We start from the raw sequence: 11,945 nt of genomic DNA on the forward strand, positions 1-11,945 counted from the left end.
ATAAAGAAAAAAAATATTTGGTATCGTGAAAGCAAGTTTGTCTATTACCTCTTAATTAATTTTCTGTTAAATGAATTTTTTATAGGTAATGCGTACATACGATGTCAATAATGACTAATATACAACACACTTTAGATTATTCCATAATATAAAACGTCCTTATTAATAATTTATTTCTTTATTTTTTTATAAGTTTATACCGTGGAATTTCAGAAACGTGGTTTGTCTCATGCCCATATATGCTTATCCTTGATGAAAGAAGCAAAATGCTTCAACCAGAAGATGTAGATAAGTATATATGCACTGAAATACCAGATGAAATCAAGGAACTGGAACTTTATCAACTCGTGTCAAATTTAATGATGCACGAACCTTGTGGTGAAAAGAATCCATCGTGCCCCTACACTGATTCAGACAAAAAATGTACAAAAAGGTTTCCAAGACCTTTTTCATATGTCACGAAAATGGATGAAGACGGTTATCCAATCTACAGAAGAAGGGATGATGGAAGAACACAAAATACAAGGTCACGATTTGGATAACAGAAGTGTGGTAACTTATAACCCTCAACTCCTAAAAAGGTACCAAGCTCATCTAAACGAGTGTTGTAACCAAGTCGCGTCAATTAGATATTTGTTCAAATATATCAACAAGGCAATGATAGGATTACAGTGCAGCTTTGTGATCAACGACTGATGAAATAAAAGAATACTATGATTGTTGATTTGTTTCATCTTGTGAAGCCATTTGGAGGTTTTTATCATTCGATATACATCATCGTTATCCGAAAGTTATAAGACTACAGTTCCATTTGGAGGGACAACATCAAATCATTTTTTATGAAGATAAAGTAATAGAACACGTATTAGAAAAGCCATCAGTCAATACGACAATGTTTTTTGAATGGATGAAGTGTAACGTTGTCGACCAACAAGCACGTGAGTTGACTTACGTTAAGTTCCCGACAAAGTTCATTTGGGACAAAGAAAATTGGATTTGGAGAATGCGTAAAAACAACAACGGTGCAATTGGACGTATTCATCATGTGGCACCAGTGTCCGGTGATCTGTTTTATCTTAGAATTTTACTCATCATGGTTAAAGGTCCAACTTCCTATGAAGAAATTCGGAAGGTAAATGGTAAGGTATTTGATAACTTCAAAGATGCTTACTACGAATTACGTTTATTAGATGATGATATAGAGTATATAGATAGTATTAAAGAGGCATTTTTTGGAGAGGGTGGACATTTCATCAAAAAATTATTCGCACAACTACTGTTATCTAACATTATGAGTCGACTGGAAGTTGTATTTGACAAAACATTTAAATTTTTGTACGTAGATGTAGTTCATCCCCACAGACCAGGTAAGGATATTTAAATTAAATTATACTAAAATTGTCATATTTAATATATTAATTAGATTAAATTTTATTGATTGCAGGAACACAAATCCAGATCGAACTTCTTAAAGGTTTGACTTTACAAGAGATCAAAAAATTACTTCAGCGTAATAGTAGTTCATTGAGAAGTTTTAGTTCACTGCCTTTCCCATCTTATAATACAAAGAATATTTCAAAAACCCATCTTATTATAATACAAGAAATATTTCAGAAAACCAATGTTATGGTGGTACTGGAAAAAACTTTCCTTTAAAAAACACTCTAAGCTGCATTACGCAGTAAAGGAAAAATTGTTTTAAATGTTGCGTCAAATGGGATTGCAGCTTTATTGTTATCTGGAGGTCAGACGGCTCATTCACGTTTTCGCATACCGCTTAATCCTATAGATGAGTCATTTTGTACTATTTCTCCGGACAGCAAATTGGCTGAGCTCATTAGGAGGGCAAAACTTATTATTTGGGATGAGGCCCCGATGGTTAATAAGATATGCGTTAAATTAATTGATCCTTCTATGCGTGATATATGCCGTCAAGTCAATCCAAATAGCAAGGATACTCTGTTTGGGGGTAAAATAGTTGTGTTTGGTGGTGACTTTAGACAAATATTACATGTTATTCAAAAAGGCAAAAGAGAAAATATAGTAGCTGCATCAGTAAATTCTTCCTATTTGTGGGATTATGTTACTGTTTAAAACTTATAGCCAACATGGGATAATGTGGTATTCCAACGAGTTTAACTGATGCCGATACTAGAAATTTTGATGAACGGATACTAGACATATGCAACGGTAATGTCGGTGAATTTGAAGACGGTGTTTTTGATATTGAAATTCCACCAGATCACTTTGTTGGTTAAATGTTGGTTAATGAACTAAACGGAAAACTTAAGTATGATGATTAACCAAATAATATGTTTTGATAATGACACATACATATGCATAAGTGATAACTGACATCTTAACATAAAACACGCAAGGTCACTAATCCATACTTTATCTTGCAAACGACCAAGTCAAACATAGCTTAAAGAATGAAATTAAAGTTCAGCTAAATACACGGTCAAGGTACGGTCGACCGCATAGCCAACCGCAGAACCCCAAAGTGAATTGCAACGCAGTTTTATGAAAACAAGTTGAATGGTCGCCACCACGGTCAACCGCAGTGCGACCACAGTTTTCTCTGTTACCAATTTTGACTAAATAAAGTTTGACTAGTTCTCGACATCTATAATTCATTAAACCTTTTTCAACATGCTTAGAATAGATGCCTTCTCCATACTCAATTGAGTTTTGGTCATAAAAACACTAATTGTGGTTAATTACGCCTAATGACATCTTAATGATAAATTAACCAGGATTAGGCATAACACATAAGTGTTAATCAACAACTTGTGATCTTAATTCTTATCTAGACATCCTTAGTATGGTCATCAAGTGCCAACACACTTAAGCCAACATCACTAGAACAATAATTGTTATTAAAAAGGACTTAGTGATTAATTAAGGCTAAATGAGGAACAATACTCTCAAGTGTAACTAGTAAAGACTTGTAATCCTAAAATACACTTAGATACATTTAGGATGGTCACCAAGTCCCAACTAGAGATTGCTTGTGCATGTGTTGAACATTAATGTGTACTTGCACATTAATCATGCAATATGTTATATTGCAAGTAAGCTTGCTAAAAACTTAAATTACAAGTTGTGCAAATATCTATATGATTAATCTTATAGTAACTATCTATTGCTATGTGTGAGTATTACTTGCTACTTGCTAATATGTTTAATACTCATAAATTTATCAACTTGATTAACATGCTTGCTATGTGCTTACTAGTTAGGATTCAAGTAACTAGTCTACTCCAATAAATTAAGTATAAATTAGTTCACAATGAAACTATAGTCAATTCTCTATATGGTCTAAGTAACTAAGTGTGATTGCTTATTCAAGAATGACTTAACTTTGATGTCTCTACATACTTCATGATTATCTTACAAAGACATCAGTCAATTAATCTCTACCTAAACCCAAATGGAACATGATTTGTGATTAATTGAAACTAGGAAGTTAATGACATAGTGACTAGTCTTTAGAATTGAACCAAAGGCATTAATGTGACTAACTAAGTCTTGACCAAACTGAGATTTCCCAAAATATCAATCAAGACACTTCTCCAAGAATGTTGGGTTTACCACTAACGGAGTGTTATGCCACTTTCATGCAATAAGACCAAATCTCACACACTTAATGCATATAGCACTTGTATAGGATGTTTAGTTTCTTTTGCAGGTGCTAGAAGGAGTAAAGGTGCCAAAATGTGGTGTTCAAATTTGAGTCAAATGGCAATACAACGGATACTAAATCTGGACTGGAGTACGCACGATAAAACCACGGTCGACCGTGCAGGCAACCATATGTCAACGGCTACTTTTTGAATCCCGCTATAAAAGGCAAGCATTAAAGAGCATTTAGAGCTGACCCTCTTGCGTATTTCAAAGGCTTATTTCCATAGATCACAAGGGCTCTAACTACTACTCAAATGTGATCAAGCAAGAGAAGATTCTATGATCTTATATATATAGAATTTGGTTGTTGTAAACTTACTAATCAAAATCATTAATCTTGTGAGTTTACTTAGTGTAATGTATGTCCTAGTATTGTCTTAGGATCATCATTACAAAGTGTATAAGTCTTGTAACTTCAATTAGTAGTAGTATAGGCTAGCTTAGTGATCTACTTCCTTAAAAGGACTTAGGAAGTTGATTAATCTCATTTGGAGATTAATACTTGTCCAAGGTGAAGACAAGTTGATCTAGGTTGGAGTTGATCTTTCAAATGGATAGAAAGATTAGGTTTGTTGTCTACTAAAGAAGTTGAAGACTTGTAAATCGGATCTCCACCGGGTTTGGAGAAAAGTGCTCAGTGAAGCAACAAATCCCGATTAGTGTAATCGGGGAGTGGATTAAGGTGGATTAGTTAACATCCACCCGAACCACTATAAATCCTAGTGTCTATTTTCTTTACATTACTTTATTTATCATTTTGAACATATACACTACACACATCAAGTTTGAGTTGAATTGGTTGATCAAAGTTAATCGAATTTGGTGATCAATCGAAAAAGTGTAAAAACGTATCAAGTAACTATTCACCCCCCTCTAGTTATTTACAATTGGTATCAGAGCGGTTTCTCAAATCATTGCTCTATAAACGTTTTTGAAGGTGTCAAAATTCGTTTCGTGCAAAAACTTGAGTCAACGATTATCGGATCAACTCAAACTATGGGATACTTGGAAGAATTGGTGAAAGAAGCACCAATCTTTGATAACATGGATATTGATGTGTGAAAATTAAGATTTGAGGCTTATCTCAAATCCAAGGATTACTACTTGTGGAGAATAATCAAAGTAGGAGACTTTGTTCCACAAGCTAGTTCAAGACTAGTGAAGTCAACATTTCAAAACAATGAGATTTTGAAACAATTTAATGCAATTTCACAACTTCATGGAATGCTTCCTAGTGAAGAAAGATTAAAGATAGTTTCATGTGAAAGTGCAAAGGAATGTTGGGATTCACTATGTTCTCAAGAAGAAGAAAACTCTAGGAGTTTAAAGGGTAAAGGAATAGGAAAGGATTTGGAGAAGCTTGGTGATTCTCAAGCAAATGGGTTGAATGGAAATGAAGACTTTTGCCTCATGAGTTCTTGGGATGATCTAAATCAAGATAGTCAAAGTGAAGAAGAGGTTGAATCTCCTTTCAAAGAAGATGATGTCTCAAGCATGGATTGCAATGAGGTACATGTATTCTATCCTTCTAAATATGTAGAATTGTTAGATGATTACAAGACTATTAAATTTGTTTATGATAGTAGTCGTGACAAAGTAAAACTTTTAGAGAAAGAATTACACAATGTTAGACAACTTAACAAAACCTTAATTGATGAAAACAACGCTTTGAACAGAAAATTTAAAAGAATGATTATTTGTGATTCATCAAGAGGTAAACGTGAAATGAATACGTGTCACGACTCTAGCAAACACAAGCCATGTAATCAAAGTCCATTGTCAATTATTAGAAGAATTGAGAACATTGGAAAAATGGATCAAGCTAACAATTCAATGGTAGGGATAAGTCAAGAATTGGGTAAACTTAAATTCAATCAAAATCAATGATCAAAATGCTAATTGGAATAACCTTCTTAAAAAGACTTTGTATTAATGAAAGGTTTTTCTCACAAATGCAAAATTGTTTTTGAAAAATAATTTTAAAAGGTTAGTGAAGGAAGCTTACTTGCATTAGGATTGTGTGTTTATGTGAAACTATATATTGCATGCTAAATACTAGATTGATGCGTTTTGTGTATACTATGTGCATGATTAAATATGTATATATATATATATATATATATATATATATATATATATATATATATATATATATATATATATATATATATATATATATATATATATATATATATATATATATATATATATATATATATATATATGTAGATATATATATGTATATATATATATATATATACATATACATATAAATATAATATATTATGTGTCATTGATGACTAAACATCTGGAGGATGTAATCATTCAATGTTAGGAAAAGAAAACTTGTCCTCAAGTATTCTATAGAACCTAAGAATCGTCAAAACACGCTCAAAGAAAAAAGAAGTGAAGAAATTGGTGATCAGAAGAAACCACGCCAGCATCACCGCTGACCGTATACCCGATCGCAGACTCCTGTCCTGTACGTATGAAAATTCCTGCACAGCTAACACCACGGTCGACCGTGCTTTGACCGTGCATGGTCTGATCATGTTTTAAATTAAATAAAACCCTCGCTTTTTCTTTCATTCCAACTCACTTCAAAACATACACACTTTACACGCGGCTGAGGAGATCGACCGCACAAAGAAGAACCTCATTCCTTCAATCTCAATTCCTACTTTTGGTATGATTAATCCTTGCTTTCCTAGCATTCAATTGTGTTTGTATGATGAATTAGGGTTATGAAGAAACCCTAACTAGAATGAATCAAAACTCAAATTGATGCAAACAATCAAAATTGTTCTTGAAGAACAATTTAGAAGCGATTGTAGTAGTGGTTGTAGTATATCCATGCATTGATTTAACTTTGGACAATTCTAGGGTTCATTATACATCTAGGTTAGATTTTCATAGAAACATTGTTCATATGATATAAACAACATTGTTGCAAATTGAGTGTGATAATGTTAGATGTCAAAACATGTGTTGATGATGATCTCAAAAGTCTAGAACACATATGAACTTTGTGAAAATCTTAATCTGGTTACAAACTCATTGACACTAATGAAGAATGAAAATGTGAATAACATTAACTTCAAAACATCTAAGTATTGATGATAATTAAATTTTGCAAAACTTGTTGTCTAAAATTGAATTATACACATTGAATTTATTTGAAGTGTCAATGCGCAGAAAATGGCTAATCGAGGAGAAAGCTCATCCAACTTTCGTCCACATCAATCGACACTTAACAGGGAAAAAGTGAAAAATCGACAAATAGCATAAGGAAGAAGAATTGAAGCAGAAGACTTTCCTGAAATGGTGGCAGCTTTCTCATATTTAAACTGGGATGTATTTCTTGATCTAAATGGACCAATTTATCCATCACTCGTTCGAGACTTTTACTTTAGCTTCGTCTATACCAACGGATCAGTTACCTTTAGGCTAAAAGCAACAAGAACAACGATAACACTTCAAGAATTTGGAAAACTCTTAGGAGTTCCAGCAAGTGGACAAAGGTTCTTCCACACAGGACACAGTCTCACCTATCTTCCTGAATTCATTAATAAAGATGCTGCTATTCGAACACTATGTGAAGACAACGCTCCAAGAGAAGAAATTCTCAGTCAATGAGTATTGAGCAAACACCTGCGGAAGAAGTTCCGGATATGAAACACAGTGATCGACCACAATGTTTACTGTAGAATGGTAAATCGTTCACATATTCATGCTGTTCAGATGGCTCTCCTTTGGTGTCTAGAAATGCAAGAACCAGTGAACATGGCTTACTTTATGGCCATACGAATGATCAATGTACGAAAGGACTCAACAAGAGCTCTTCCTTATGGAATGCATCTTACAAAGTTATTCGAATAATTAAGAGAAACAGATGACATTCGCATAAATCCAACCAATCAAATATTCAATCGTCATACATTAACAATGATGGGGTGGGATGATGAAGATGACTTTGATGAGATTGAAAGGGTCTATGAAGCCATGACCAACTCTCAAATCAACTTGGAAGATATATCCGACAGTGATGAAGAACAGTTTACGGATGAAGCTAATGATCCTTTTTACGGCTTGGATCGTGATTCAAAGGCTGAACGAATCTACCTGAATCAAGCTAAGATAAAGAAGTGACAATCCAAGATTCATCTACTACTGAAGAAAGCGAAAAAGGCTTTCTCATGTCAAAGTAGTAGCGATGTGAGAAGTAGAAAGTGAAAGAAGTGAGAGAAGATAAATTTACTATAATGTTGGTTGAATAACTTGTTTTGTAACAATTAAGTGTGTGACTATTTGAATATTTCTTGGATAGCATCTGTTTAAATTGAGCTGATTAATTAACTCATATTTTTGTTAGATCACACACGGCCAACCACACGGTCGACCGTAGTATCGACCGTGTATCAATCTGACATCTCTTCTTCTCTCTCCTTGAAAAATAAATGCACACTGAACCTCTCAAATCTAATTGGGTCTATTTTCAAAGTATCATTCACAAATTAGCATACTTGAATATGATCAAATTTCTCAAAAGATTCAATTACTCCAAAAGGGAATGAAAGATTAAATGAAGGTTCAACTTTTTTCCTTTAAATTGAGAAGATTGTGATGCAAAACTCACTACACCACCTCACTCAAAATGAGTAAAACAAACAACTCTCCTAACAATCCTTTTGTGATTGATTTGTCTTCTTCAGTTTCCGACTACTTTGACAATCACTTTCCTAACTCTCAAGAAGAACGAGATGTGATCAATCACAACCGACAAATGGTTAGTACTAGACCAATTGTCGAAGGTTGTATGGTCACTATTGAGCACTTTTCAAAAGAGCTTCTCGAGAATTCTTGTAACAACCCAACCCGTATTTAAACTGGCCCGTAAATTTTTTTCTTTAATACATTAATATTTAGGTCCCAATTATGTTTCTAAAAACACCTTTAACAACAATAGTAAGTTCAACAAACTTTCAAAACATTTAATACATAGTTTTAATATACGAACGGGAAAACGCGACCCGACTATTTTAAATTCCAAAAAACGAGCATGGTGATTGGGGATACGCTACCCAATCCTAATCAAATCCAAAAGCACATCTTCTAAAGCAACCTACGTGAGTCCGCTAGTTCCCACGCTTACCCGAGCCACCGCCTCCATGCAAATCTATAAAAATGTAAACAACGAGAGGGTAAGCTAACGCTTAGTGAGTGAGAATATACTACATACATATATATGCATAAAATGTACACGCCACACAAATAATCAAATAACACATACCGGAGCATCCAAGCATAAGGCAAGCTAATCTAAGCATACCGTACGATCACTAAGCAACAAGCTAATAACACCAACAATAAGTAAGTTCACCAACGACGATGTGAACAACGCCAATAAGCTACACCCAGAGGGTTAGCTACATCACAACAATACAACAATATATAAATGTCTAAGGTTAACCCCTTAACCCAATACCGAAAATCAAATACCACAATGAAGATTGACCGAACCACACGAGCCTTAGTAAATCCGCATACACACTAGACTGCTATCTTCAATAACACAACAACATTGAGGTTGGCCGAACTACACGAGCCTTAGTGAATCCGCAACCACACGAGATCACTACATCAATAAGATGAACGAACTACACGCGTCATCGTGAATCCAAATACACACGTGACTCACTTCTCACAACAAACCCACGCCATCGGGATTATACAAATCCACATCATCGGGGTTACCCAACCGCATCTCAATTACCAAATCCCACGCCATCGGGATTATCCACATCACAAGACCATGTGATATCGTACACATAAAATGTGCACCTCGCCAAAGGTGGTCAACCAAAACGCACAATCGTGCCACAATTAGGGTTGATGGATGCCAAACCAAAATCCGTAATCGCCAAAGGAAAGTACCTATTCCATTCATCACATAACAAGTAACACAATTAGGGTGGATTTACAAATCAACCCAAATTGACAACTAGTGCAATTTCGACCCAATTGCACTTCCAAGCTCAAACCGCGCCCAAACTAACCAATAATCACTAACACAAGTGAGAATGGTCCTAATACGCCAATTAAAACCAATCATAAGTGTTAAACACTTGTCTTACCCAATTTGACACCAAAACCCTAATTTGACCCAATTCAAAATTAGTCAACCAAACACACCCAATTGAGTTTCAACCCTTCCATAATCAGTAATCATAGTTATTACACTTGATTTAAAGCCCTAATCAAGGCTAAATCATAAACTAACCCAAAAACTGAATCCTAGTTACTATCTTCCATTAACAACTAGTGGGGTTCCTTGTATAAACATACAATCAAAAACCCTAAATTTGAATGATGAATACAAATACGAAATTCGGAGTTAGAGCTTACCACTAGTATCACCTTGTAGCTAAGAACGAGGAGAACAAGGTTGCCTCTTACGCCTTTGATCAAAACCCGAATCTTCCTTTCCAAAATCCCACTTGAATGATTTGAAGAATTTATGTTTTGAGAGAAAAGGTGGAACAAAAATGGAAAAGAAAATGGAATAAATGAATGAGTGGACCAGAATTGGGGCTTAAATCTGCCCCATACTTGAAATGACTAAAATGCCCCTCCTTTATTCCTTTTCCAAAAAGCTGTTCAACATTTTCTCCCGTTATAGGTCGCGACGCGGCTTAAAGCTGAATTCCAAGGTCGAGCCTTTTCAAACAACACATCATCAGACCATGTTATAGCCCGCGGCGCGGCTAGAAATCCCGCGGCACGGCTCAGTACTGAATCTGATTCTGACTCCGAATTTCAGGGACTGAACTTGCCTAACTCTAATTCTGATGTAAATTCTGAAAATGCATAAGTGTTAGGTTCACTTTTAGTGGCGCTTTCTATTGCGCACATTTACTGACACTTTCAGGAACCTTTTCTGACACACAAAACTCGGGATCTTACAACTCTCCCCCACTTAAGTTTGATCACATCCTCGTGATCCTAATCACCTAACCGTTCGGACCCGCACTCTATGGTCCTCAAACAAACGTTTAAATCCGACTTCTACCACATTACACATTAACCCGAAGATTAATCCATTAACTAAATGCACACTTGCACGCATTCCGAGACATGCAATGCACACAACAACCGAAGTCTACAACGATCACTTAGAATACACGGAATCGCCACGTGTTCTTCCAACTCCTCTAGGCAATTCTTCTCAAAGAGTCACCTTTAACAACTAAATCGTCACCCACGACTCGTCAAATCCGCAAATCCGAGCACTAACACTAGCTCAATCCCTCACATCGGGAAAACTCAACCAATCTCATACCGAGATGTCAACCCTTTAGCGTACCCATACCAAATACAATGCTAAAAACAACCACAATAAAGTTAACCATCCGACCGATGAAGACCGAAAAAGCGAATCCTTACGGATAACACTTACCACTTAACTACCCTTGTAGTGTGCAAACACTGCTATTACGCAACTACCGTACAACATAAGCAAACGTCTAAAACCGATAGTGCCCAAAACGACTATGGCAACGCTAGATCCCAAGGTGTACAAAGTCGACTATTGTCACACCCGTAACAACATGTGAGCGAAACACGACTATCGCATCACTAATCACACAACATGGTCCTTACAACCTCACCATCGGCGTATAAAACAACCGATAGTTCACACATCCAACAACATGAAGGCTGGCCAAAAACTACACGCTCCTTAGTGAATCCGCACCACACGCGACTCACTACCTCCACCACAACAACAATCGAGATTGGCCGAACTACACGTACCCTAGTGAATCCGAACTACACGAGTCACTATCCCAATAGAATGACCGCATCCACACGAGTCACTGTCAATCCGAACTACACAAGACTCACTTTCTCAATATAATGACCGCATCCACACGAGTCATTTGTGAATCTGAACTACACGAGACTCACTTCCACAATATAATGACCGCATCCACATGAGTCATTTGTGAATCCGCATCCACACGTGATCCACCTCTCAAATCTCAACACGGGAATGGTACTCGCATTTCCCATCAGTACTCGCATTTCCCGATAATGTTATACCATGCCGATATAACACTCTCCATCACACACGCTCTTTTGGCCTCGATCAACGAGTAGTGTAACATCACGCACTGCTACACCATAGTGAATCCTAACGGATACCACTAACCATCATCACAACATCCGTTAGTGTACTTAACACCGCGTCACACTAATCC

The 11,945-nt window shown here is 35.9% G+C and overlaps 1 protein-coding gene across 1 annotated transcript; it reads left to right on the forward strand.

Moving 5' to 3' along the window:
• Positions 1–892: 892 nt before the first annotated feature.
• On the forward strand, positions 893–2,094 carry LOC139888216 (uncharacterized). Its single transcript, XM_071871241.1, has 3 exons — positions 893–1,367; positions 1,445–1,531; positions 1,727–2,094. Exons 1-3 carry the CDS (start codon positions 893–895, stop codon positions 2,092–2,094), a joined length of 930 nt encoding a protein of 309 aa, XP_071727342.1.
• The last annotated feature ends 9,851 nt before the right edge of the window (positions 2,095–11,945 follow it).

Source organism: Rutidosis leptorrhynchoides, chromosome 2 (genome assembly GCF_046630445.1).
Source record: "Rutidosis leptorrhynchoides isolate AG116_Rl617_1_P2 chromosome 2, CSIRO_AGI_Rlap_v1, whole genome shotgun sequence".
NCBI lineage: Eukaryota > Viridiplantae > Streptophyta > Magnoliopsida > Asterales > Asteraceae > Rutidosis > Rutidosis leptorrhynchoides.

What these genes read in the sequence shown, in the direction of transcription:
- LOC139888216 (XM_071871241.1), top strand. Translation starts at nt 893, where the DNA reads ATGTTTTTTGAATGGATGAAGTGTAACGTTGTCGACCAACAAGCACGT. An exon ending in AGTTCATCCCCACAGACCAG is followed by an intron (nt 1,368 to 1,444) that starts GTAAGGATATTT and finishes TATTGATTGCAG; the next exon opens with GAACACAAATCCAGATCGAA. An exon ending in TAATAGTAGTTCATTGAGAA is followed by an intron (nt 1,532 to 1,726) that starts GTTTTAGTTCAC and finishes ATGGGATTGCAG; the next exon opens with CTTTATTGTTATCTGGAGGT.